At 40.0% G+C, this 24,768-nt stretch overlaps 2 protein-coding genes across 2 annotated transcripts; one reads left to right on the plus strand and one right to left on the minus strand.

Annotated features, from left to right (window-relative positions):
* Positions 1-4,976: 4,976 nt before the first annotated feature.
* On the minus strand, positions 4,977-11,233 carry LOC127768256 (splicing factor SF3a60 homolog). The gene is made up of 12 exons (XM_052293798.1): positions 10,922-11,233; positions 10,331-10,441; positions 9,717-9,821; positions 8,907-9,049; positions 8,475-8,571; positions 8,067-8,225; positions 7,891-7,962; positions 7,636-7,797; positions 6,491-6,568; positions 6,084-6,212; positions 5,630-5,776; positions 4,977-5,431 (listed from the first exon to the last, which is right to left on the minus strand). Exons 1-12 carry the CDS (start codon positions 11,093-11,095, stop codon positions 5,285-5,287), a joined length of 1,524 nt encoding a protein of 507 aa, XP_052149758.1. The 5' UTR covers positions 11,096-11,233; the 3' UTR covers positions 4,977-5,284.
* Positions 11,234-18,040: 6,807 nt separating this feature from the next.
* LOC127766757 (probable histidine kinase 4) lies at positions 18,041-24,424 on the plus strand. The gene is made up of 11 exons (XM_052291893.1): positions 18,041-18,712; positions 19,076-19,309; positions 19,405-19,571; positions 19,873-20,091; positions 20,183-20,369; positions 20,452-20,503; positions 20,598-20,827; positions 21,059-21,157; positions 21,299-22,005; positions 22,442-22,957; positions 23,576-24,424. The coding sequence occupies exons 1-11, from the start codon at positions 18,368-18,370 to the stop codon at positions 23,832-23,834; spliced, it is 3,015 nt and encodes a 1,004-aa protein (XP_052147853.1). The 5' UTR covers positions 18,041-18,367; the 3' UTR covers positions 23,835-24,424.
* The last annotated feature ends 344 nt before the right edge of the window (positions 24,425-24,768 follow it).

Raw genomic sequence — 24,768 nt, forward strand, 5'->3', positions numbered from 1 at the left:
GTTAAAAGAAGAGAGTGCCCTTCTAGAACGTTAGACAGACATCACCAGATTATCTTGTCCCGGCCAAGCAGTAGAATCAGTGCCATGTTGCAAGAATCAGTAGCATCAGAACAATACTAGCAATTTATGCGATGACAATTGACTTATCGACATGGAAATTTTTTTTGACAGGAACACCAAGAAATGAAGAGTTCAGGTAGAGCGGAATCTACGGCAACACTTTGCAAACTCAATACTAACATTTTTCATTATTATAAACTAGCATGGTGGCCCGCGCAGATTGCGTAGCTAACATCATTATATTATTCTCATATATATATAATAGCATATATATTTTCTCATTATATTATTAAAATATATTACAATGACAACATAATTTTAAATTTTGCAATAACTCTACGAAACTACTAATGTGTAATATTCATATTGTATTTTATATACGTGTTAGTTATTAATTATTTTTAATATCAAATTTTAGTTTTGTAAATTATATATATTTCTATATGGACTCTATACTCGTCTTTTAATATTTCTTTTTTAATTCTGAATTTTTATTATTTCTAATTGTATTTCTATGTGGACTCTAAAGTCATCTTTCAATATTCTTTAATTTTTAATTTTAAATTTCAGTTACTTCTAAATTGTATTCCTATATTGACTTTAAACTCTTCTTCCCATGTTTTTCTTAATTTCAAATTTTAGTTATTTATAAATTATATTTTTATACGGACTCTAAACACTATTTTCATTTTATTATGTTTATTCCGAATTTTAGTTAGTTTTAAATTTCTATATGGACTCTATACTCTACTTCTAATATTCTTTATTTTTTAATTCCAAATTTCTCTTTTTTTTCTTAATTGTATTTCTATATGGACTCTATACTCTACTTCTAATATTCCTTATTTTTAATTCTGAATTTCTATTATTTCCTAATTGTATTTGCTTTATACTCTACTTCTAATATTCCTTATTTTTTTAATTCCAATTTCAGTTATTTCCTAATTGTATTTCTATATGGACTCTAGTCTCCTCTTCTATTATTCCTTATTTTTTAATTCCGAATTTCAACTATTTCTTAATTGCATTTCTATTGGACTCTAGTCTCCTCTTCTAATATTCCTTATTTTTTAATTCCGAATTTCACCTATTTGTAAATTGTATTTCTATATAAACTCATATTTCAATATTCTTTAAATTTTAATTCAAATTTCAATTACTTCTAAATTGTATTTCTATATTGACTTTAAACTCTTCTTCCCATGTTTTTCTTAATTTTGAATTTTAGTTATTTATAAATTGTATTTTTATACGGACTCTAAACTCTACTTCTAATATTCCTTATTTTTTAATTCCGAATTTCTATTTTTTTTTCTTAATTGTATTTCTATATGGGCTCTATACTCTACTTCTAATATTCCTTATTTTTAATTCTGAATTTCTATTATTTCCTAATTGTATTTCTATATGAACTCTATACTCTACTTCTAATATTCCTTATTTTTAATTCCGAATTTCAAATATTTCCTAATTGTATTTCTATATGGACTCTAGTCTCCTCTTCTAATATTCCTTTTTTTTAACTCCGAATTTCAAACTATTTCTAAATTGTATTTCTATATGGACTCTAGTCTCCTCTTCTAATATTCCTTATTTTTTAATTCCGAATTTTAGCTATTTCTAAATTGTATTTCTATATGGACTCTGTCTTTTCTTTTTCTCCGATTAATGTGAGAATTTCTAGGCCATGAGAGCGAACGTGGAGGCTCCTTTTTCTATTCCTTTAATAATATAATAGATAGATAGATAGGGAGGGGGCTTAGGTCGGCCTACAAATAATAGTTGGCAGTGACAAACCCAGAACAAAATTACCGAGGATCCAATACATACTAGTTATCTAATTATCGAATGATGCACTCAATTAACATGATAGAAATTAGTTAGAATCGGATATTTTACTTGGGGTCTTGTGAAAAAAAAAACATATGAACGTCATTGATAGTTAGTCCAGTTCAATGAAATGAACTAAATTTTGTTCTTTTAGGGTTTAAAAGTGAAACTTCATACATCCAAGTAAATTTTTAGTTGCTCGGCGCGCAATAGATTTTTAATGTATTTTTCGTTGAATCGGAACAAAGTTTTCATAGCAAATACTTGGTAAATAGAATTTATTCTGGATGCCACGGACCTTTCGAACAAAAAAGGTTTGAGAAAGCATACTCACTCTGCAATACTGGAAGTCTGGAACAGTTGGCACCGACGAGAAACCGCTCTTGAATGGCTACACTCCTGAAGCATTCATCAGTGGCAGAGCATTTTCAGCGGCTGCTACTGCGTGTAACCAGAAGTTCACAATTCCCTCATGAAAAATTACCAATCCGTAGTACGCTACATCAATAATTCAACAGCCAGCCAGCCAGTCACTAGATCAGCAAATCTTTCAACACTGTGAAGAAACACTTGTATTCTCCAGTGACTTGTGATTTTTTTTTCTGACAGACATGAGAGTGCCTGAGATTGATCACTCTCTGCAATCAGCAGTTCTAGCCCTGTAGAAAGGGATACATAGCCTGTTTGGGGAGCTTTATATTCTGAGAAGCAGCTGTTTAATAGCCAACTTCTAAGAATCTGGAAAAGCTTTGAAACCCAGCTTCTCCAGTTTCTGGCTTCTTAGTTCATTTCTCAGAATCTGTAACTACAGATTCTCAGAAGCTGTGGACTGTTTAGAGCAGCTTCTAGCAGAAGCAGCTTTTTTTAGCTGGGAGAAGTTTCCCCAAACATGGCCACAATCTGATCCAATTCAACTCATTCCTGTAGTATAATTGATACCAGTAGCACTAGTCTTGTGGATCCTGTTAAGGAGCACTACGGCTACTACTCCTAGTAGATCATAATTATTTGGGGAGAAAATTTTAAGCTGAGTGGCAGCAGCAGCAACAGAGATTCGTGCAATGCATGCACAGCACCGGTGATCTATGATCTAGCCAGGACTATCTGGTCTGATGATAGTGCTGGCAATGGGCCAATAATTGTACTACCACCTGCCAACAATCAGCCAGTCCTGCAGTGGGAGTACTTCTCTTCACATGGCAAGAATCCCGACATCCTTGTACTGATATGACTAACAATTAGCAAAGAATTAAGATTTTTCTTTTTGCTAATGAAATCATTTGCAGAATAGCTTCTGTTTGTAAGTAAAGATTAAAGAAAAAAAATTGTAAGTCGGTGCCGATCGATAGATAGTTTGGCTTAGGCCCCGTGTAGTTCGCGAAATGAAAATTTTTTGGTGTCACATCGGACGTTTGACCGTATATTGGAAGGGGTTTTTCGACACGAATGAAAAAAAACTAATTTTATAACTTGCATGGAAACCGCGAGACGAATCTTTTGAGCCTAATTAATTCGTCATTAGCACATGTGGATTACTGTAGCACTTATGGCTAATCATGGACTAATTAGGCTCAAAAGATTCGTCTCGCAATTTCTTCCTAACTGTGCAATTAGTTTATGTTTTTATCTATATTTAATGCTTTATGCCTGTGTTTAAAGATTCGATGTGATGTTTTTGGAAAAAACTTTCTACATGGCCTTAGCATTGAGCACGAAGGTCACGTTCCTTTTCTGACGGTATATCTGCGCATTTTTCTTCTTGTTTTTCATTCGTTTTGACTGACCTCTCTGCCATTGGTAGCCTCCAAAACCACTTGGATTCTATTTTCTTACCATGGGTTGAAAAAACCTTTTTTTTTTACCCCTAGTTTTGGACATATTACTCAATTGTAGTTGTCATGATGGTGTAAACCGTTCTTTTTACCCCTAGTTTTGGATATGTTACTCCATTCTAGTGTCATGGCAGTGTTTTCTCGCTGATGTAAATGCTACTTTGACATGGGCAGTTAGTTATAAGTATACCTAATTTGAAGATGAAGAATGACAATCCCTTTTTAAATTACACGGAAGACCGTACACGCACACAAATCACCACATGTGTTCACGAATTTAATCTGATAAGTAAAATTTATACATCCATAACTCTACCGCCACACTTACTACTCCCTCCATAATTTTTTTTGTTTGAGTTGGTTAGCTCAAAATTAAACTAACCAACGTCATATATTTATGCATGGATGTAGTACTTAACTGGCATGTAGTAGAAGTTAAGGCTTCTAGCAGAATTGAAGAACAAAACAATGTTACCTGCTCCCTATTATCTGTGTGCAGTCGTCCGATTTAGCCCGGATAACCTTCCGAGGTGATTTTGACCCATCCAAAAAATTGCCTCTTCTGATGGCAGACAGGAAACAAGCCATATCAAATTGGGTCCCTCTCTAGCTTTTCCCTAAAGGGAAAAAAAATGCAACATGGAGCACACAGAACAGGAGCGAAAATTCAAAGCTTGCCCAATTAGTGGTGGGCCATGAGATCTTCTCATCATCTTGCAAAAGTGACATCTCGATCTCATCATGGGAGCATTGAACCTTGCACAAGAACTCTTGTCTCTGCCTACTTTCATTTGCTTGTGAATATGCTGTGTTGCTTGCAGGGTTCCCCACCTGCCCACACGATTTAAGTATTCTTCTTATAAACTCTGGATTTTGCCGTTTTGAGTTTTTAATAGATTCGGGTTGTGACTCCATGCGAAAATTACCCTAGAGAGGCCAATCAGTAGTAGCTGTATTTTACTGCCAATTGGGCGTTCTCTAAAACTATAAATATATAAATAGGTAGTTGGAAGCAATTGGCAGGGATAGGTTAGGCCTGCTGATTTGCGACATATTTGTTGTGTTTTTATCCCAATTCCTATCAGCGTTGATGGCACTAAAGCGACATTTTAGTCTTGCAGACCAAACATCGAGACATTGAAAACTACACCCTCGTTCCTTCCTCTCTTTTTTCTCTTTGGCCTTTTATGCTTTTTTATAATCTTTGTGTGTGCATTCTAGATCATGTTTAAACCTATCAAAATTAGATGTATAGGACGCATGCCTCTAGAAGTATCCATTCTAGTGTTCTGGATATAAAGTTTGACTCCGACATCTCCGACACAATGGCGATTTAACCCTGGATTGTGCAAACAGTATACCAGATGGTCAAACAGGGTACAGGGATATAGTGCAATATACCATGTAGTAGAAAAGAAACATTTGAGCAATGGAGTACCCATGGTGCTACAAGTATCGAGTGCTACAACTACCCAGAGGTCAACGAAGTTCAATAGAACAAATGGCCAACCACTTCAGCAGCAGCCCATAGGAGCCAAAATGTTAGGATCGCATCAGGGATTCTAAATCAGGCCCTGGCGCTGCAGATCAGTGTAGGTCTTCTTGTTGTAGATATTTCCCTCCTGATCTTCGTACTCTTCTTCTAGGTCTGGCCGCCACTTGTTCAGCCCTTGTCGTTGTTGAATTTTCTCCCAGAGTTCTTTTGCCTCCTGAAAACAGAAATAAGAGGTGTCAATTGCCCCTTCCATTACCAATTTACCACATTCGCAGCAACAGTAATTTCTGAGAACATGTATAAAAACAGCCAATATGGGAAGATTAAGCAAAGTACTCATTTCTCTCAAATTTCTGAGAGAACAAATTAAGCTATTCAGTGGATGTACAGGTAGCATAAAGTGATGATTTACCTGGATGGATGTGATTTCATTGAAGTTCTTAGTATTAGGAATTCCAAGACAGCGCATCCCGTGCTGATGGCGCCACTCCTTGAAATGCCGCTCATAAGCCCGTCGCCCCCAGTAGCTGTGGTTTCCACATATCTCACATTTGAATTCCTGACAAAAAAATCATAGCAATTAAGATATGTTAACAATTTAAAATCATATGTAAATATCTAGAACTGTATGGGAAAATGATGCCACCAATGCTGAAGCTCAGGGTATTATTGAAAAATGAATAAAAATACAAAAAATAAATGGAGCATGTGAGAATGCAAATACCATTTGTAGTCTATAGAAATTAGCATTCTGTTTTGGCAAAACAGGAATTTTGCAGCTCTAAACATTGGTAATACTAAGATATGATTTAGCAAAACAGCCATGAACTAAATAATCTTTAGATATAAACCAATGAGATATTTACCTGACCAAGACCATGGAGCTTATATAGCCAATAGGGTATAGGTTTGCCGTCCCAACCCATCGGCAACTTAAGAGGATTGTAGATTTGTTGGTCTTCATCATCACTTTCACTATCAGCTTGCACTTCTTCCTATAGAAAAAATACAAAGGACAAAAGGTTCAGTACTTTGAGTAGAATATTATTATTTTACTTCTGTGAAGTACGGAGAAGAAAATAGAGGAAAAGTAGAACCAAGTTGTGAACTCTTGGACAAAATTAGAAGCGAAGTATCACACTAATAGCTAAAATTCTAACTAAACATATCTTTACTCCCTCTGTTAAAAAATGTATGACCTTGACCTTTATTCTACTATCAGGGCCTTTTGCAGATCAGAAAACAGAATTTAAGAGGGCTGCATGCAGATTACCTCTTCTCGTTCTGCTTCCATTTCTTCATATGTGAGAGTCAGCTTCTTCTCTGCATTTTCCTTTGTCCGTACAATGATCTGCATAAATAGCATAAGATATATCAAAACATGAGCACAGGTTAACTTCATTATGGACATAAAAATGGTGTATTAAAAATATAGGCACACATTAAATATGGGATATCATGATATCAGCAAACACAGCAATTACAAGTGTTAACCTTGCTATATATTCTTGGTAGTAAGGAACAAAACAGAGTACTTTTTAACTTCTACATGTAATTTAATATGTTTGTTAATTATCTTGTGCACAAAATCTAAGGTTTTCATGACTGCCTAGCAGAACAAGCATCTTGTGAAAAGTTGATGCTCCTGATGCATACTCAGGTGGTTTTGCTTTGCTATTCGTGTATTCCATGCTTAAGTGCCTAGATAACCGTTTTTGTGCCTTTTACAGCACTGGTTATGCAGTACACCACACGAGAGTGAAATACCACGCTATGGGTGTGTTCGGATGCCCCTTTTCCCAAATCCTCTCCCTCGTTTTCCGCGCGCACGCTTTTCAAACAGCTAAACGGTGTGTTTTTTGCAAAAAGTTTCTATATGAAAGTTGCTTTAAAAAAATCAAATTAATCCATTTTTTTTAAAAAAATAGCTAATACTTAATTAATCACACGCTAATGGACCGCTCCGTTTTCCATGCAGAGGGATCCGGTTGGGATCCAGGAATAGCGAACACACCCTATATCAGACTACTAGACTTCTAGCCAATCAAGATAAGAAAGCATCCTGAAGATCTAACAAATTCAAAGGATCATAATATACAGCATGGATTAATAAATCCCAGTAGGTTACACTTAATAAAGCCAAAGTAGAATATATAAAGATTGACTACACGAGTACTCCCTCCGTCCCATAAAAAACCAACCTAGTACCTGATGATGTTGACACATCCGAGTACTACGAATCTGGACAGATATATGTCCAGATTCATAGTACTAGGATATGTCAACGTCAGGTACTAGGTTGATTTTTTGTGGGACAGAGGGAGTAAAAGAGAAGCATGTCATTAGATAATGCAGCTATACAAGTCCATATCAAAGGAAAGATATATACAGCCACACATAGAGCAAGGCAAAGCTGACCTCATCTAGTAGCTCACAAAGGCGCCTCATCTTTACTTCCATTAAAGCAATTTCCTTCTTCAAATTATCCTTGAAATTGTTACCATTAGAAGTAGCATTGGAGACAGAACTGTGTGAACCTTTGGCAAAATGCTTACGATCCAATTGTTCCAAGGGTGTATGCTGCAAGATATAATCATCGACAAGTTCAGAATATTTGGTAAATATTTAAAAAAAGATGAGCTGAATATCCAGGTTTAAAAGTACATTAATTACCTTCAACAAGAAAAGTCGCTCAGCACGCTGTTGAACAGTACCACCACTTTTTAATCCACGAGCAGCTAAAGCCTGGCAAAAACCAAAACCAATCAATAGGGTACAAAAGCCCAACGAAAGTTGAATGATAGGACAGGAAAAAAAAGGTAATAATAACAACGTATTGCAAGTCATACCTCTTTCAACTTTTCTGGGCCCAGCTCAACAAGCTCTTCAACAGTGGTATAGTAATCAAGGTCTATTACTGACTCTTGTGCAGATTCTTTCTCTGGGTCCTTGCTCTCCCATCCAGGCACTTCACCATTGGTCCACTGTTCTTCAAACTCGCTTTCCAACTGAACAAAGTGTACTGCTTGTTAGTTTTTACTTGTTGTCTTGTTATTGTGTGAAATGCCTAACTTACATAGGAATGAAGTGTCTACGTGAACATAAAAGTGAAAATAACAGTGAGGAACCCTAGCTAAAAACACTAGAAATAGTTGCTTGAACTCTTAAATAGAATACATTGTCATTACATAGAAGTCAGTAGGATAATAAAACTAAAACATATGATGCTCAAAATTGAAAGTAAAGGGAATAGGAACCTTTGCAGAAATCTTCTCAATGTCTTGCAATGGTTCTGTGCGATACAGAAATGATGTCAGATACTCCAAAATATGCTCCAGGTATTCTCTGTATTGCCTGTCATATTTAAGAAAATTATAAATAAACAACCTTTACATAACTCATATTATTGCATATCTAAAAAAAGAGTACTACATCCAAAACAATGCAGAACGCATGAAACAAATACTAGACAGGATAAAGAAGTAAACTACGATTAATTACGCAAATACTTGAGCACATATAGTCCTATTATTCCAAAATTACGTAAGGTCCTTTCTACCCTAAACCTCCACCAGAAGAAAAAAAAAAGAAAGCAAACAGACCTAAGCAGCATGACATGCACATTCTTAATTCAAAATTCAGGTCAGGGGACATGTTTTTGGTCTAAGCAAAAAATGCATACAGCATACCTGGAGGTTTTCAGATTTTGTGCCATCTTCTCCACGTGAGAAAAGGTGCCAACATATGCTGAGTATTCCATTGGAGTTCCAAACTTGGAATTTATGAACTCATTGTAAAGCTCATGCAAGTCCAGGTATCGGCCAAAAGCTTCCTATTAAATTGCAGAACCAAACCATTAGCATACTTGAATTCAGCAATGATAAAATAGTACATAGCAATGACAGCCACAGTGGTGGACATGCGATGCGACTCTGGTTGGATTAGAAGTACATTGTGTGCATAGAACCAAGTCAGTAAAGATTTTAACATGAATAGCAAAGAATATTTCTCAAGTTATGGTTCTTGCGCCATAATGGTATCATTGCCTAAATCTTACCATGTATACCACCGAGATCCTACAAGAGGAATCAAACAATCCTGCAGAAATTAAAATACACGTATCACAATGGAGATACCTTCGAGTTCAAGACTACTGCAGTTAAAAGGGGTGGAAGGTGCTGATGGACTTAATGAAGTACAAGGACTCTATCGATCATTTAAATATCTTGGATATGTATGACTATTCAATCAAGGTTAAAAACAAACCTATGTAACGGAGTTACCAACTTCTGTTAAGAGAATTATATATAAACATGCTTTGTATGCCCCCAATCATTTCTAAATACTCAGAGCAAACTGCTTTATTAAAGTGTACAGAGCACACATAGTCAACATAAGTTCACAGGTACTCAGTTTAAACATGGTATACATTATGATGTACCAGTACGAAGATAAACAAAGGCAAGATTACAAGGAAAAAAATGTTACAAGTTAAATACCTCTCCAGTGAATTCAATAGCCGGTTCCTCCTTTAGTAGCTCTTCGAAATCATCAGTTGCACTAACAAAACGGGCAGAAGGATTACGCCTATGGTAATCACGGATCTGCAAACATGAAACAAGTAAACAGATTAGAAGTTAAAACGGAACAAATGCACCAAGAATAGCCCTCCACAAACATGGTTTTGGTTTGGATGGCATGTGTTTACCACAGAGGATAGATGGTCACAGGGCAACAATTAGGAAACAAGCAGGACCAACAAGGTGTGCATAACAGGAAATATAGCCAATATGCAGAGTTGCAGACAGTTCAATAAAGACGACTCTTGGTGAGCGAAATTCTGTTCTACTAATTGTTTTGCTTGTTGACCATTTAAATGTTTGGAAAACAAAGTTTAGCTTGTAAAATCATTTCAGTTATCGGTTAGCCAGATTTTGGTACACAAAACAGACTAAAAGGGACAAAAAAATAGAAGAGAAGGCGTGTGATGCTCTTTTAGCATGTGAAGCGCACCATAAGTGGTTTATCATTTTCAGCTGTCCTAATTCGATGGCATACCCCCAAATTATATGCATTTATGTGATACAGTCAGGCTAATATGATAGATCATTACCTCTTTGAGCCTGTCATAGAACTTTGGAAAGATTTCAGCTTGCACTGTGGAACTAAGATGGTTGGAGATCTCATCCTTCCTAGCATTATCCTTGTCCTCGTAGATTTCCACCTATGTAAAATGTAGTCACATTAGCAAAAGCAAAATGTAACCGCATAAAAATGACTAATTATGCCATTATGCATCTCTCAGTCGGACAGTCAGACAACATAAACTGAGGCAAAACAAGCAGGGAAACAATCATCTAAGATCACCATGACATTTGCCTTAGACTTTGGCAGGCAAAAGGCCCAAAAATCCATGTGCCTAGCTAGAATTCCCATCTCCAATGAATTAATACGTATAAGCATAGCCAAACCAACAAAAGGAGAATATTATCTTAGAACAACTCTGCAGCCCCGAGTCCACCTTAAGTAGCCCCGATTCAGAGTATATCGCAAAACCTAAGCATCACGGATGCACCGACATGCGAAATCATCAAACCCTAGCTGCAACATAGCTCAGGCACGAAACTAAATCTAGTACATCCATGAGTCAACCTGGAAAACCCTAGGCCGAGGGAAGGGGGGAGGGAGGAGGGGGGTTGCTTACGAGCTTGCCGGAGGTGGAGATGACGAGGTCGAGCATGTGGCGCACGCGGTGGGACTGGTAGAGGCGGTCGCGCGCGTTGGCGGGCTCCCGCTGCAGCTCCCGCACCGCCAGCCGCTCCAGCCTCTCCATGTCCTCGTGCTTCGCCCGCGTCGCCTCCAGCACCGTCGACGCCATCGCCCTCCGGTGCGGCCTCGACGCCGCGGCGGCGGAGGAGGGGAGGGGAGCGCGCGCCGCCGCCGCTAGGGTTTTGGGGGAATTTTTTCGCGGTCGGTGACGGTAAGTGTAGGAGGCTACAGAAACCGGCTCGGGTGGACGCGGCGCGTTAAGATGGGAAAGGGGAGGCTCTTGGCCGTTCGGCCAGTCGGCTGTGTTATGTTCACAAAATGAAGCAGTACATTTTAGTACATTTACGCGTGATTAATTAATTAATTAATATATTTTTAAAAATATATTAATATAATTTTTTAAACAATTTTTATATAAATTTTTTTTAAAAAAATGCACCGTTTAACAGTTTGAAAAATGTACGTGTAAAATATGATAAAAAGGGGTTGAGAATCCAAGGTTCCAAACCTCGTGATCCGCTCTCTTTTTGGAGCTTAACAATTGTGATAAATTAGTTAATAAGAGTTTATAAAAGTTATTCTGATTTTTAGTTTATTTTTTTATTCTATAACTATAGCTTCTTAGAATTAGTTGCAGTTTCTAGAAGAATCTTCGGCCGTAGGAAGATCCCCAAACAAGCCTTATATGGCATTTTATTATTGTCTTTTCTTTCTCTGTGTGCTTGTTATGTATAGTTTTGGCTAGAATCTACTCACACATTTCGAATTTTTTAGCTCTAATTTTAACAGTGAGTTTAAGTTTCTTTTTTATTTGAATTTTTTTCATTAGTAGTTAGAACTGAGAAAAAGGAATAGCTAACTAATAATAAGTTTAGGTGTCTTTTTATTAGAAGTAATCCTACATCAAAATCTAAAATATAAAATCACTATCTGGTGAGTGAGGTTGTGTTTGGCAGGCTATGCAAGGATTTTTCATGTATTGGATTGGGTTAATTGTAAAAAAAATTGCAGGCCATCAGGAGATGTGATATTACGATTGGTGGTGTGTTCCATGGTAGATAGGATCTATGAAGATTGAAAAGGGCAAGGAGCATGAAAATTGCTGACCACATGTATAATAATACTACTAATTAGAAGAAAAAAAATGTATTATGGTAGTTTTGTGTTAGGGCAAATTATATAGTTAATAACTTCTCCCTTTTCTCTATGTTCTCGCGTGTAATCCCAAAACATGTTGCTCATCCATTGGTTACTACTCCATAGTTATCCCCGCATCTTCTTATTCTCAACAAATCATGGGACCCAATATACTTATTTTCCACATGGAAACACACATTGCAAGGAAGTCGATATAATGATGGCCTAGAAAAACTATTAACACTTCAATTGCCATCGAAATCGACAATGATAGTTACATACTTCTTTGCTGATGGAAATGGTTGTTCCTCTTGTAATCTTAACATGACAAGGCCTTGCTCTTCAAGTCCTCTTGCCGTCAACGTGTATCACGATAACAGTTATATGGTTGATGTACAGTATATCGATAGCTATCGGAGTAGTTGTTTGGACTGTTTTTTAGCACTTCATCTCTAATTTCGTGTAACATACTCCCCCTCTGTCTAGAGATATAAGCGTGTCTGTAATTTTTTTTAATTAATGCTGTGATTAGTTGATATGAGAAAGTGGATGGTTCATATGAACAAGTAGTTGGAATTGTGCAAAAATCAAGATGTGTTTATATTCTTCTATGGAAGTAGTAGTTTGAAGTCAAAGCCAATGACAATCACATATGTAGGTATTTATTACAAGTACCATCAATTATTCTCAAATTGGTCGATTCTTAACCATCCTATTGGTCCACGTGTCACCCTAATATTTGAAGATAAATCTAAAATATCTACAAGAAGAAAATACAGAGAAGAAAAGAAACCATCCAAAAAAACACAATCCGCATAAAGCCCGAGGCTTCTCGAAAAGCTTCTGCCCCATGGGTAACGGCGCACAAGGCCGAGGCTCAAGACCGTCTCCAATATCTCCCAAATGCCCATGTTTGCACTTTCACCCCTGTGAGTTTCACCAGATAAATAATACTAAAAAAACACCATTAGCTGGTCCATTCAAGACTACCTCCATTATTCTGCTCTTTAGCTTATTAGCTGCAGGCATTTTTTCCAATTTTATTTTTAAAATCATAAGTTATTTCTTTCAGTTATAAGAGTTAACTCCGACACTGCTGAATTTTTATAAACAGAACCTTGGAAGTTCTCGTGTTAGGACTGACACTTATTAATTTCAACCTCTATATAATAATTAAACTAAGTTCTAAAGAATTCACAGCATATGTCTAAAATAACATCACTTAATATGATTCGAGGGCTAAAATTTTGCCCAAGCACCAATAGGCACGTAGAATTCCTAGTATATAAAAAAAAACATGACAATTAGATGCTACGATGCCATCCAAATGTCACAGCATTTCTTTCTCCACTCCCAACTCATTATCCTAAGGCCATGTTCAACGCTCCAGCGTGGAGCGTGGTCTCACCACACCCGAGGGGAATATTCCCGCCAGCTCGGTCATAACTGCACCCCGGCAAAGCACCCGAGGGGAATATTCCCGCCAACTCGGCCGGAACTGCACCCCGGCAGAGCGCCGCGACCCCCAGCAGAGGGCCGCGTAGTTTGGGCAGTTTTAGGGCGAGGCACGGGCGAGGAGCCGCGTTGGGGAGATGCCTTGCCCCGAGCCGTCACCCCACGTCGTTGTTACAACTACCTCTCGCCTCGAAGATGGCGAGGAGCCGAGGAGGTAGGCGGGGAAGAAAAAGACGGCCCCAATCCTGGCACCGCTGTGGCTAGATCTGCAACCGCCACCGCTCGATCTGCCACCCCCAGGCCAGGCCCACTTACATCTGACAGCTTTTATAGGTCATAGACTGCCCTCACAGACCAACACAAGTCTTTTCTGCACACTTTGTCCTCACTCGTGTGCACCCATCCCTAAATTGCTCTAGACCAAGCACGCTTAACCTCAGAGTTCTTTAGAGATCGGCTTCCGGAAAAGAAGTTGCAACTTGTTGATATGGGTATTCTATTAATCCTATTAAGCCCTGGACCGGGATGTCACAGCCTCGATCCGCTGCCGCCGCTGCTCGATCCACCGCCGTCGCTGCTCGATCTACCACCGCAGCAGCTCGATCCGCCGTCGTAGCGCCTTGATGCACCGCCGCCGCGCCTTGATCCGCTGCTGCAGGAGCTCGATCTGTCGCAACCACTGCCGCCTAGGGCCGGGGAGAGTGGCGGCGCTGGGGAAGGAGAGCTGGAGAGAGAGAGAGGAGGTGCTAGGAGAGATGGGGAGGAGAGAGGGGTTGATGTTATATATATGTCTGTGATTTTTAGGAGGTATACTGCAAATAATGGATGTATATAAAAATAAAAATAATCCAAGAGTTTAAATGTAAAATGTGACCGACTAATAGGTGCTGCAGTGCAAAAAAAAAAAAAAAAGATGGGCATATGACTTGCATTGAGTGAGACATATCCTTAGCCGGGTCTCTAGTCACTTTTGTCCATGTGGATGGTGGGGGCCTCCTTGCGTTGAAGATGGCCTAAGGTCCTTGAAGTAAGGACTGCCCTGAGAAAAGAAAACATGGAGGTGGCGCAAATTAGGAATTATGTACTTATGTTCATGTTTTATTATAGCCGTCTCATAATCATGCAACCACGATATATCAAAGAAACATGATTTTGGTGAAACGATGACAACATACATAATTAAAAAAAACAGTAGAAAGATTGGAACAATACTACCACCGTCCCAAAATATAGCTACCTAATACGGGATGTGACATCACATAGTACTACAAATCTGGACAGATAGCTATATTTTGGGACGGAGGAAGTATAATCTATAATATCATACTACTATAAGTTGTTTTCACTCTTTTTTTTTTGAAAAATAATACTATAGCTCGTTCCAAAAGCACGTGAACAAGCCTATAAATGTGTCACACCTGTCAGTTCAAGCTATTGAAAGAATGGTACTAGTATCATCCGCCATGCTAGGCTGCCCATCCATTTTGATGAAGCAAATTAATTTACTCTATAAATTATTTGTTGCCATTCTACTACAGCATTAGCAAAGAACCAACTGACATAATCCCTTCGTCCAAAAAAAAAAAAAGAAAGAACCAAGTTATTCAGATTTATTGTTCTATATGGTGTTAAATTATCATCTAGACTGGCCTTTTATTAGGGCGGGAGTGCTTACTATAGGCTGTGTTTATTTTACACTAAAATTGAAAGTTGGGTTGAAATTGGAACGATGTGACGGAAAAGTTTGAAGTTTGTGTGTAGCAAAGTGATGTGATGGAAAAGTTGGAAGTTTAAAAAAATATTTTAGAACTAAACACGGCAGTAATTAATAATGACTCACTCCCGCACACAAAAATTATTACTCCACCACCAGCCTACCCGTAACGAAGGCCACATGAAAAGAGAACAGCAGCTGCTGCTGTACTACGCTGCAACATTTGCAGGCGGATACGAGGTTTTATCACTCAATGCTGCGTGTGTGAACAGAAGCTATGAGCTGATATAAATGTGACACACAAAACATTGGAGTATATTATATACGAACAGCTCTAAATTAATACCGGTTATACGAAAAATACCAGCCATTTTTTATACCAAACTTAATACTACTTTTTAACTTAAACTTTCATTGTAAACCTCAATGTAAACCTTGAACTTTACATTGTTTAGCGTTGTGACAAGTTAGAAATGTTTTTTTTTTCACAAGTTATGTATGCACAAGTGAAGAGTAAACAATGTAGCGTAATAGCGCATACGTGAACAATGTCTACGTAGGAGGGCCAACGACCTTGATACGATTCTGATATACATAGTACGTGAGACAGTACGCAAGTTGGCAAAGTCAATGTGTACAAAAAAAAAAAAGGAACTAAACAATGGGATCCGATCCGGTCGGACCGCACAGTAGGTTGGCTGTGGTTAGCTATATTAATACAGCCTTAACCCACAGTGATCCGTTGTTTAATCGGTTACTTAGGCATGTGGCCTAAACCAGACACACGCATGCATGCGCCGCGTCAAAAATAATGTGAACAGATGCTTGTACTGTGTAGTGCGTGCTAATGTGCCATTTATTATTTTTTATTTTCTTCACCTTTTTCGCTATAAAAAATTTTAAAAAACAGTGCTCGTGCTGCCTGATGATCAGTTCTGCCGTGTTTTCGGAGCAGAAAGTGATAAATAATTCTCCAGCTAATTAATGATTGACCTTACACCTATTTATGCTGCTGGAACTAATGATTTGGATCAGCTTAAAAATAGCTTAAAAATTGGTTACTACTATAACACACAGTTGGTGGCTGATGAGATCGTCTCGAATCGCCATAAAAACGAGCTTACGCCTCCGAAAGCTGTGACACGTAGTCACTGACTGCTGCTCCATTACGTTGCAACTATTCACAAACCTCAAAAGAAAAATTTGAAAAACAAGAATAGCCGCTAATGAAACCCATGTGCTCGCAGAGACAAGATAACAAACAACGAGAAAAAAAAGGCAATTGTGTTTATCCTTTTTCCCGTAAGAAAGATCAGTGATCGCAACAACGAGCAAAAAGGCATCGTGTTTATCTCACTTTTTTTTCCTTTCCTGTAAAAAGGTTTAGGCTGTGGTTAGATCCTTAGCTAATTTTTTTTTAAGTATACGAGCACACATTTAAAATATTAAATGTAGACTAATAACAAAACAAATTACAGATTCCGCCTGTAAACTGTGAGTCAAATTTATTAAGCCTAATTAATTCGTCATTAGTAAATGTTTACTGTAGCATCATATTGTTAAATCATTGCGTAATTAAGCTTAAAAGATTCGTCTCATAATTTATATGTAAACTATGTAATTGGTTTTTTCGTTCATATCTAATACTTCATACATGTGTCAAATATTTAATGTGATGTTTTTTTTAAAAAAATTAAATCTAAAAACGGCCTCAGTGCTATCGTAGCAGAAAAGTAAATCGGGCGAGATTTGTCCGATGCCTGTGACAGATGGAGACAGCATTGTTGACCACACTCTCTATTGAAAAAAAAACAACTACTGATTATGTATCCAGATACATAGCCCATAATTGTTTTTCTCCAAAAAAATGTATTGATGCATCAGTGTCTTCTATCCAATTATAAACAGATTGTTATAATAGTTTATCTAGACAATTATAACATACAATCAATACTTGAATAAACAAATTTAACAAACAGTAATAACCAAACGATCTAATTACAATGTAAATAGGAAAAGTTTAGAGTTGGAAATAATTATTAAAAATAGGTAGAATTAAACTGAGAGATATTGTGATTGGTTGATAAGTGAAGATACGTGACTCGTGATTGGTTAGTAAAAAAATACTGGTGGAGAAATTATTATATTTTAAGCTAAATTTTACTACCTCCATATTTTAATGTATAACGCTGTTGACTTTTAATCAAAAGTTTAACTATTCGTATTATTAAAAAAATTTATGTAATTATCATTTATTTTATTGTGACTTGATTTGCCATCAAATGTCCTTTAAATATGATATAAATAATTTTATATTTGCACAAAAATTTTAAATAAAACGAATGGTCAAACGTTAATAAAAAAGTCAACGGTGTCATAGGAGTAAAAAGCTAAGAAAAGGGAAATAGTTAAAAACAAGCCGGGATCACGTGGGCCCCCACCTGCCAGGATTTGCCCCGACCCACACAGCCGGGTGGCAGTGCCAGGCAAGCCGCCAAAGGCGCAAGGCACGGCGATCCAAGCAAACCGAACCACAGCTCGCTCAACCACTGGCCGCCCGGGCGCGACCGCGCGATCCGATCCCCCAGCCGAACCACCTCCCCGGAGGCGGTCGGCCCGGCTGGCTGGCCGCGCGGCGCGCCTGGGCGCCAGTGGCGGTGTCGCCGCGTTGGTGGTGGGATAGGGGAGGAAAGCAACGGGGCACCAGCTGACCAGCAGCGGCGGCGTCAGGGGGCGGGGCGGAGCCGCAAAAAGGCGGGAGGCCCGTGGGCCCCGCCGGCGAGGTGGGGGCGAAAGAGGAAAAAAAAGATAAAAAGAAATCCCGGTTATTTTAAGGCGCGGCGTATCTCGGGAAATCCAGGAAATTCGATTCACTCGTCGACGCGACGCTGCTCGCAAGAGAAAAAAAGCTCCCAAATACCTCCACCACCACCACCAAAGCTGCGACGAACACGAACGCCACAAGCACAAGAGAAAGAGAGAGAGAGAGAGAGAGAGAGAGAGAGAGAGAGAGAGGGGAGGGAGAGAGGCCTTCTCTTCTCTGCTGCGGCGGCGGCGCATGTGAATTGGGGTGGGATGGGTGTGGGAGGAGGCGGAGGAGGAGGAGGGGAGGCGGCGGCGGCGGTGGCGGTGGAGGGGGATGAGGCGGGAAAGGGGAGGAGGTGGTGGAGGGTGAAGGTGAAGCTGAGCACGGTGGCGGTGGTGGCGTGGGTGCTGGCGTCGGCGGCGCTCTGGGCGGGGCTGCACTGGCGCTTCCGCCGCGCGGCGCTGCACAAGGCCGAGGAGGCCCTCGTCTGCATGTGCGAGGAGCGCGCCCGCATGCTGCAGGACCAGTTCGCCGTCTCCGTCAACCACGTCCACGCCCTCGCCATCCTCGTCGCCACCTTCCACTACGACAAGCACCCTCCCGCCCTCGACCAGGTCGGCCCGAACTCCGACGAGCTCTTCCGCCGCCGCCGCGATGATCCTGTTGCATCTGTTGTTGTTTTGCCCCCCGCGGTTAATTGCGATAATGCCTCGATTTTTACTCCACATCTTGCCCGTGTACTTCGCTCTGCTGCTTCTTCGGCTTCATTTAATTCTACCGTGACCTTCCGTGTCAGCCATGGAAGCCATGGATTACTGCTGCTGTCTCTTGCTATTAAATGGAGCGCACTTTTTGTTGGGAGGGAGTGAATTGATTGTACTTGCTTGCTTCTGTTGGTAGTAGTACTAGTGATTTCTTTGGCTGTGTGGCTGATGAATCTTCTTCGATGTGTTGTGCGTGCGTGCGCGTGTGTGCAGGACACGTTCGCCGTGTACGCCGCGAGGACGTCCTTCGAGCGGCCGCTGCTGAGCGGCGTGGCGTACGCGCAGCGGGTGGTGCACGCCGACAGGGAGAGCTTCGAGCGGCAGCAGGGGTGGATCATCAAGACCATGAAGCACGAGCCGTCCCCGGCGCAGGACGAGTACGCCCCGGTGATCTACTCCCAGGAGACCATCTCCTACATCGAGGGCCTCGACGTCATGTCCGGCGAGGTGCGTTTCTTGGGTTACAGCTTCGCAGCTGCTGCTGCGGTTATCGCCATGTCCGCTGCTCTGAACTGTGCTGCTGGGTGTGCTTCGGCCTGCAGGAGGACAGGGAGAACATCTTGAGGGCGAGGGCGACAGGGAAGGCCGTCCTCACGAGGCCGTTCCGGCTGATGTCGAATCACTTGGGTGTTGTCTTGACGTTTCCTGTCTACCTCGTCGATCTCCCAAATGATACCGCGGTGGAGGATCGTGTTGCTGCTACTGCAGGGTGAGGGATTACTTTACTTTTCTGAATGAAGATTATTCTCTCCAACTGATTCCTCTTCTGTCTGGAATCCACTGCCTTCAGCTCTTCGTTTTGTTGCAGTCGTTGTTGGATGCTTTTAGTAGTGGAAATGTGTGCGTTTCAGGGATATTTGATCACATGCAACATTTTCACTCATAACTGGCTGAAAAAGTTTTGCATTAATAGAGCTGAAATGTCTAGATGGATAAGCAATTGCAGTGGTATTTTAAGTACAACATGTGCAACGAATGGCTCCATTTAACTTTTTCTTTTTGTTCGGCAGATACCTTGGAGGAGCATTTGATGTGGAGTCACTAGTAGAAAATTTGTTGAGACAGTTAGCTGGTAACCAGGAATTGGTGGTCAATGTTTATGATGTCACAAACCACTCAAACCCTCTTGTCATGTATGGATCTGAGGTTCCTCTTGGTATTCCCTCACCGTCACACACCTATACGTTGGATTTTGGTGATCCATTGAGAAAGCATCAGATGGTTTGCAGGTAAATTTGTGTGAATTGATCGTTGGTTTTCCCATTTTATATTATAGAACGATCGGTTTTTTTAACATCCATTGGCCATAAATCTGAGCAGATACAGAAACAAGCTTCATGTTTCATGGTCCGCAATTACTACACCATCAGGGGTCTTTGTTATATGTATGCTGGTGGGCTACATAATATATGCTGCTTGGAGTCGCTACGATAATGTTAAGGAAGATTGCCGGAAAATGGAAGCGCTGAAAAAACGGGCAGAAGCGGCTGATATTGCTAAATCTCAGGTATAGTTGGATGTGGTTTGCTTCTCTACTCCTATTGCAAGCTTATTGTTATATCTAAAAGGTTCTTATTCATTTATGACAGTTCCTTGCAACTGTTTCTCATGAGATCAGAACACCCATGAATGGCGTGCTGGGTATTTTCTTTGATCTTACAACACATTCAGTTTAATGTTATGCAACTCATTTCTTTTGAAAAAATGGAATCATCTCTTTGTTTCTTTTCCCTAGGAATGCTTGATATGTTATTAGACACAGAGCTGAAGTCAACCCAGAGGGATTATGCACAAACAGCCCAAGTCTGTGGAAAGGCATTAATATCCCTGATTAACGAAGTGCTTGACAGGGCCAAAATCGAGGCTGGCAAGTTAGATCTCGAGTCAGTACCATTTGACCTGAGGTCCATCCTTGATGATGTCATCTCGTTATTTTCTTCAAAATCAAGAGAGAAAGGAATTGAGGTTAGTTAAACTGATTTCGGTCATGGTTGGACAAAGATCACTAAACGTATTAAGTTTCTGCCAGCCATCAATTATTTCTTTTAGGAAAATATCATGCACTAGTTCCACCGACATCTTTTAGTCTCTTAGCTTGATACTCTTTCCATGAACTTCTCTGCATTACCGTCATGCACCATGCACGTTTAACTTTGTTTAATCCCAGTTGATTTTCTTCTATGTTGTAACTTCCAGCTTGCTGTATATGTTTCTGAAAGAGTTCCTGAAATCCTGTTGGGCGACCCTGGAAGGTTTCGTCAGATAATTACAAACTTGGTGGGAAACTCGATCAAGGTAAATGCGCATAACCTTTGTATCCATTCATGATTTTCTTTAACGATACCAATAGTTCTCACCAATGACATCAGGCAACTTGTTTCTTAGTATACTATTGTTCAATGTGAACACAAGATAACAATATTTACCTTGTCGCAGTTCACAGAACGGGGGCACATTTTTGTACAAGTTCACCTGGCAGATCACTCAAATCTTGCAACAGAAGCAAAAATTGAACCAGTAGTCAATGGGATGAATGGACATAAAGACGAGGCTATTGCTATACCCACCAGTGGGTCTCATAACACTTTAAGTGGTTTTGAAGCAGCTGATAGCCGAAATAACTGGGAAAACTTCAAGCTTTTGCTCTCTTACGAGAAAAATGAAATGCCATATGAAAGTGATTCTGATAAAGTAACTCTTGTTGTTAGTGTGGAAGATACTGGGATAGGCATACCACTGCATGCCCAAGGCCGGGTCTTCACCCCTTTCATGCAAGCTGACAGCTCAACTTCTAGGAACTATGGTGGAACTGGCATTGGATTGAGCATCAGCAAATGTCTTGTTGAAATAATGGGTGGTCAGATAAACTTTGTCAGCCGACCTCTTGTTGGGAGCACATTCACATTCACTGCTGTTCTGAGAAGGTGTGACAAAAATGCTATTAGTGACAGTAAGACTGTTGCTTTGCACCCATTACCGTCCAGTTTTAAAGGCTTATCTGCACTATTGGTTGATAAAAGACCTGTAAGAGCAACTGTGACTAAGTATCATTTGCAAAGGCTTGGAATCACTTCTGAAGTTGTTGGTACCATTGATCCGACATTTGGTGTGTTGTCTGGGAGAAATGGCAGTTCTCTAACCAGGTACTTCTATCTTCTACATTCCTTTCAAAAATTGAAATCCTGGAGTTAATAGGCTACTTTTCTCTGGAAATTAGAATAAACGGAGCATGCTTGCATACTAACTTCTTATGCAAATATCACTGTTCTATGTATAAATGATTACACGATAATGATTGTTTTTTGGTAAGTATTACTGGGTAATACTTGGCCATCATAGTTCTTGCCTTTATTTTGTATCACTTCGGTATATTGCTACTTCTGCGGCAGTTCTCTTTACGCTACCGAATGTGATATATTTAATTGAAAATTGATTTTATTTTAATCTGTGAAAAGAACATTTTTTTAAGGCCCCACAATTCTCAAATAACTAGTAAGCTGATTGCAGATGATATTTGAACTATCTTGACACCCAGTTTTTTTTTTAATCTAACTCGTTTTGTTCCAAATTTGTTGTCAGCATTGGTAAGAAGCAGCCATGCATGTTGCTAATCGAGAGTGATTCCTGGGGACCACAGATGGATGTCTCCTTACATGCTAGACTTCAGGAGATGAAACAGAGTGATCGCATACATGTATTGCCCAAGGTTTTCCTTCTTTCTGCTGCAGAATCAGACAAAGTAAAGAAGATACATGCAGTTGATTCTGTGATACCAAAGCCTCTCAAAGCAAGTGCACTTGCGGCCTGTCTGTTCCAAGCACTTGGTATCACACAGCCGAGCCATGAGAAACGTGACGATTCAGGTTCTCTTCATGGGCGTGATGGTTCAGGTTCTCTTCATGGGTTGCTTCTTGGCAAGAACATATTGGTAGTTGATGACAACAAGGTAAACCTCAGAGTGGCCGCTGGTACATTGAAGAAATATGGGGCAAAGGTGGAGTGTGTGGAGAGTGGAAAAGATGCTCTTTCCCTTCTACAAGTGCCGCACAAGTTCGATCTGTGTCTCATGGACATTCAGATGCCGGAGATGGATGGGTAAGCTTATGTCCCGTTCAAGATTTATTTCTTTTGAATTTGAGCCTTTTATTTCATATGATCCAAAGCGTGACATGTCATCTGGATAAGTGCCACCTTGTCGACTATCAATTTATTCACGCAATGAATCAGGCTTTCTGCCTCTTTTTGAAGAAAAAAAATGTTATTCACACTTCGTGGTTAATGGAAACAAGCATATACATTGCTGACGCCAAATACTGATTATAACTAGTAAAAATGTCAGTCTTGTGTTAGTTTTTTATGTGCGAAAAATGCCGTGTCTAATTCATTATGTGAAAATTTTCGAAGACATTAGCCCTGATATCGTCCTGCATTATGCCAAACAGTACTTTAAATATTAATATCAGAAGGTCTAAAATCCGTGCAGTTACCATTTGTTCATTGTAGTTTTAACCATCATACTGCAATATGCAGTTCTTGGGCTAATGAACATAATGGTATGCTAACACCCTCATGACCAATTAACTTATGTCTCTTGAACACTTGCTGCATATTGACATCTCTGTTCCTATATTTTCTGAATAGTAACCAAGTAATGTCAAACCATGTCATTATTTTGTCTTCGTTTAATCAACATAGTTTTGCTTCATGTGCTAGATTTGAGGCAACTCGGCAAATACGAGCAATGGAAGGGAAGGCAAATGAGCAGGCAGACGACAGCGAATCGGGTTCAGAAATCGCAGCAAAGACGGCCAAATGGCACTTGCCAATCCTGGCAATGACCGCTGATGTCATCCAGGCCACCCACGAGGAATGCACAAAGTGCGGGATGGATGGCTACGTCTCGAAGCCCTTTGAGGAGAAGCAGCTCTTCCAGGCAGTACAGAAGTTCTTGGGCCCATGCGTTTCCAGCTGACACCAACCGATGCATTCTGCTGTACACCAAGAGAGTAAAGAATGAGCACTGACTGTGAACTGAGGCGGCTAAAATTCTTCTCCATTTTGTTGCTCTTCAACAGAGGATGCGATCTGAATGAGAGCCTGCACTCAAGGCGACATTGCACAGAAAGGATCGGAGCCTTCATTGTGTACATGTATTTTTATCGGCAGAGACCAAGAGCTATAGTTTTAAGCTAGGAGAAGCATAAGTTTTAGGGTGACATGTCCGGCCTCCTGTTATCGGAGCCACAGGTGTGTTGCTGGGCTATTGGAATCTTGAGCAATTTTTTTTTTCCTGTACAGCTCCCACGATTTTTCGGCTCCAGCCCACTGTTGACAGAAGACATGTTTGCAGGGTGCAGCATCTTGGAAAAACCTGATAACCTGAGAATTTTTTGTTGTGTCATTCTGTGTGCAGTATATTAGAATTTGAGCAGTATTGTATATCAATGTACCATCGGTGTATGGATGTGAACAAGGAAGGCGAAACCTGTGTTTAGGACACTGATTAAAACTTGCACTCGTTTTTTCCATCCCGTACAGAATATGTATCAAGCAGTGCATTTATATGCAGAATACTTTGCCATGATGCGGAAATGATGAGAGAGCGCTCGTTGGAATTTTGGGAAGCCACAGCTTCTGCTCAAACTCGGCCGACGGGCAAAGGGCATTCACTGAAACATTGGCATATTAGTACAGTACTAGGGAAAAGTATACCGAAGGTCCCTCAACATTGGCATATTAGTACAGTACTAGGGAGTACTATGCTGTAGGCTGGTAGGCTGGGCCAAATTTTGGGCCTAACACGGGCTGCTTACATAACCACCGCCGCGCAGAGGCATCGTGGCTAACATGGGCCGAAATCACTAATTGGCGGCAGAGCGTGCGACCAGCCTTCATTCCGTTTTGGG

The sequence above is a fragment of the Oryza glaberrima genome, chromosome 3 (assembly GCF_000147395.1).
Source record: "Oryza glaberrima chromosome 3, OglaRS2, whole genome shotgun sequence".
NCBI classification, from domain to species: domain Eukaryota; kingdom Viridiplantae; phylum Streptophyta; class Magnoliopsida; order Poales; family Poaceae; genus Oryza; species Oryza glaberrima.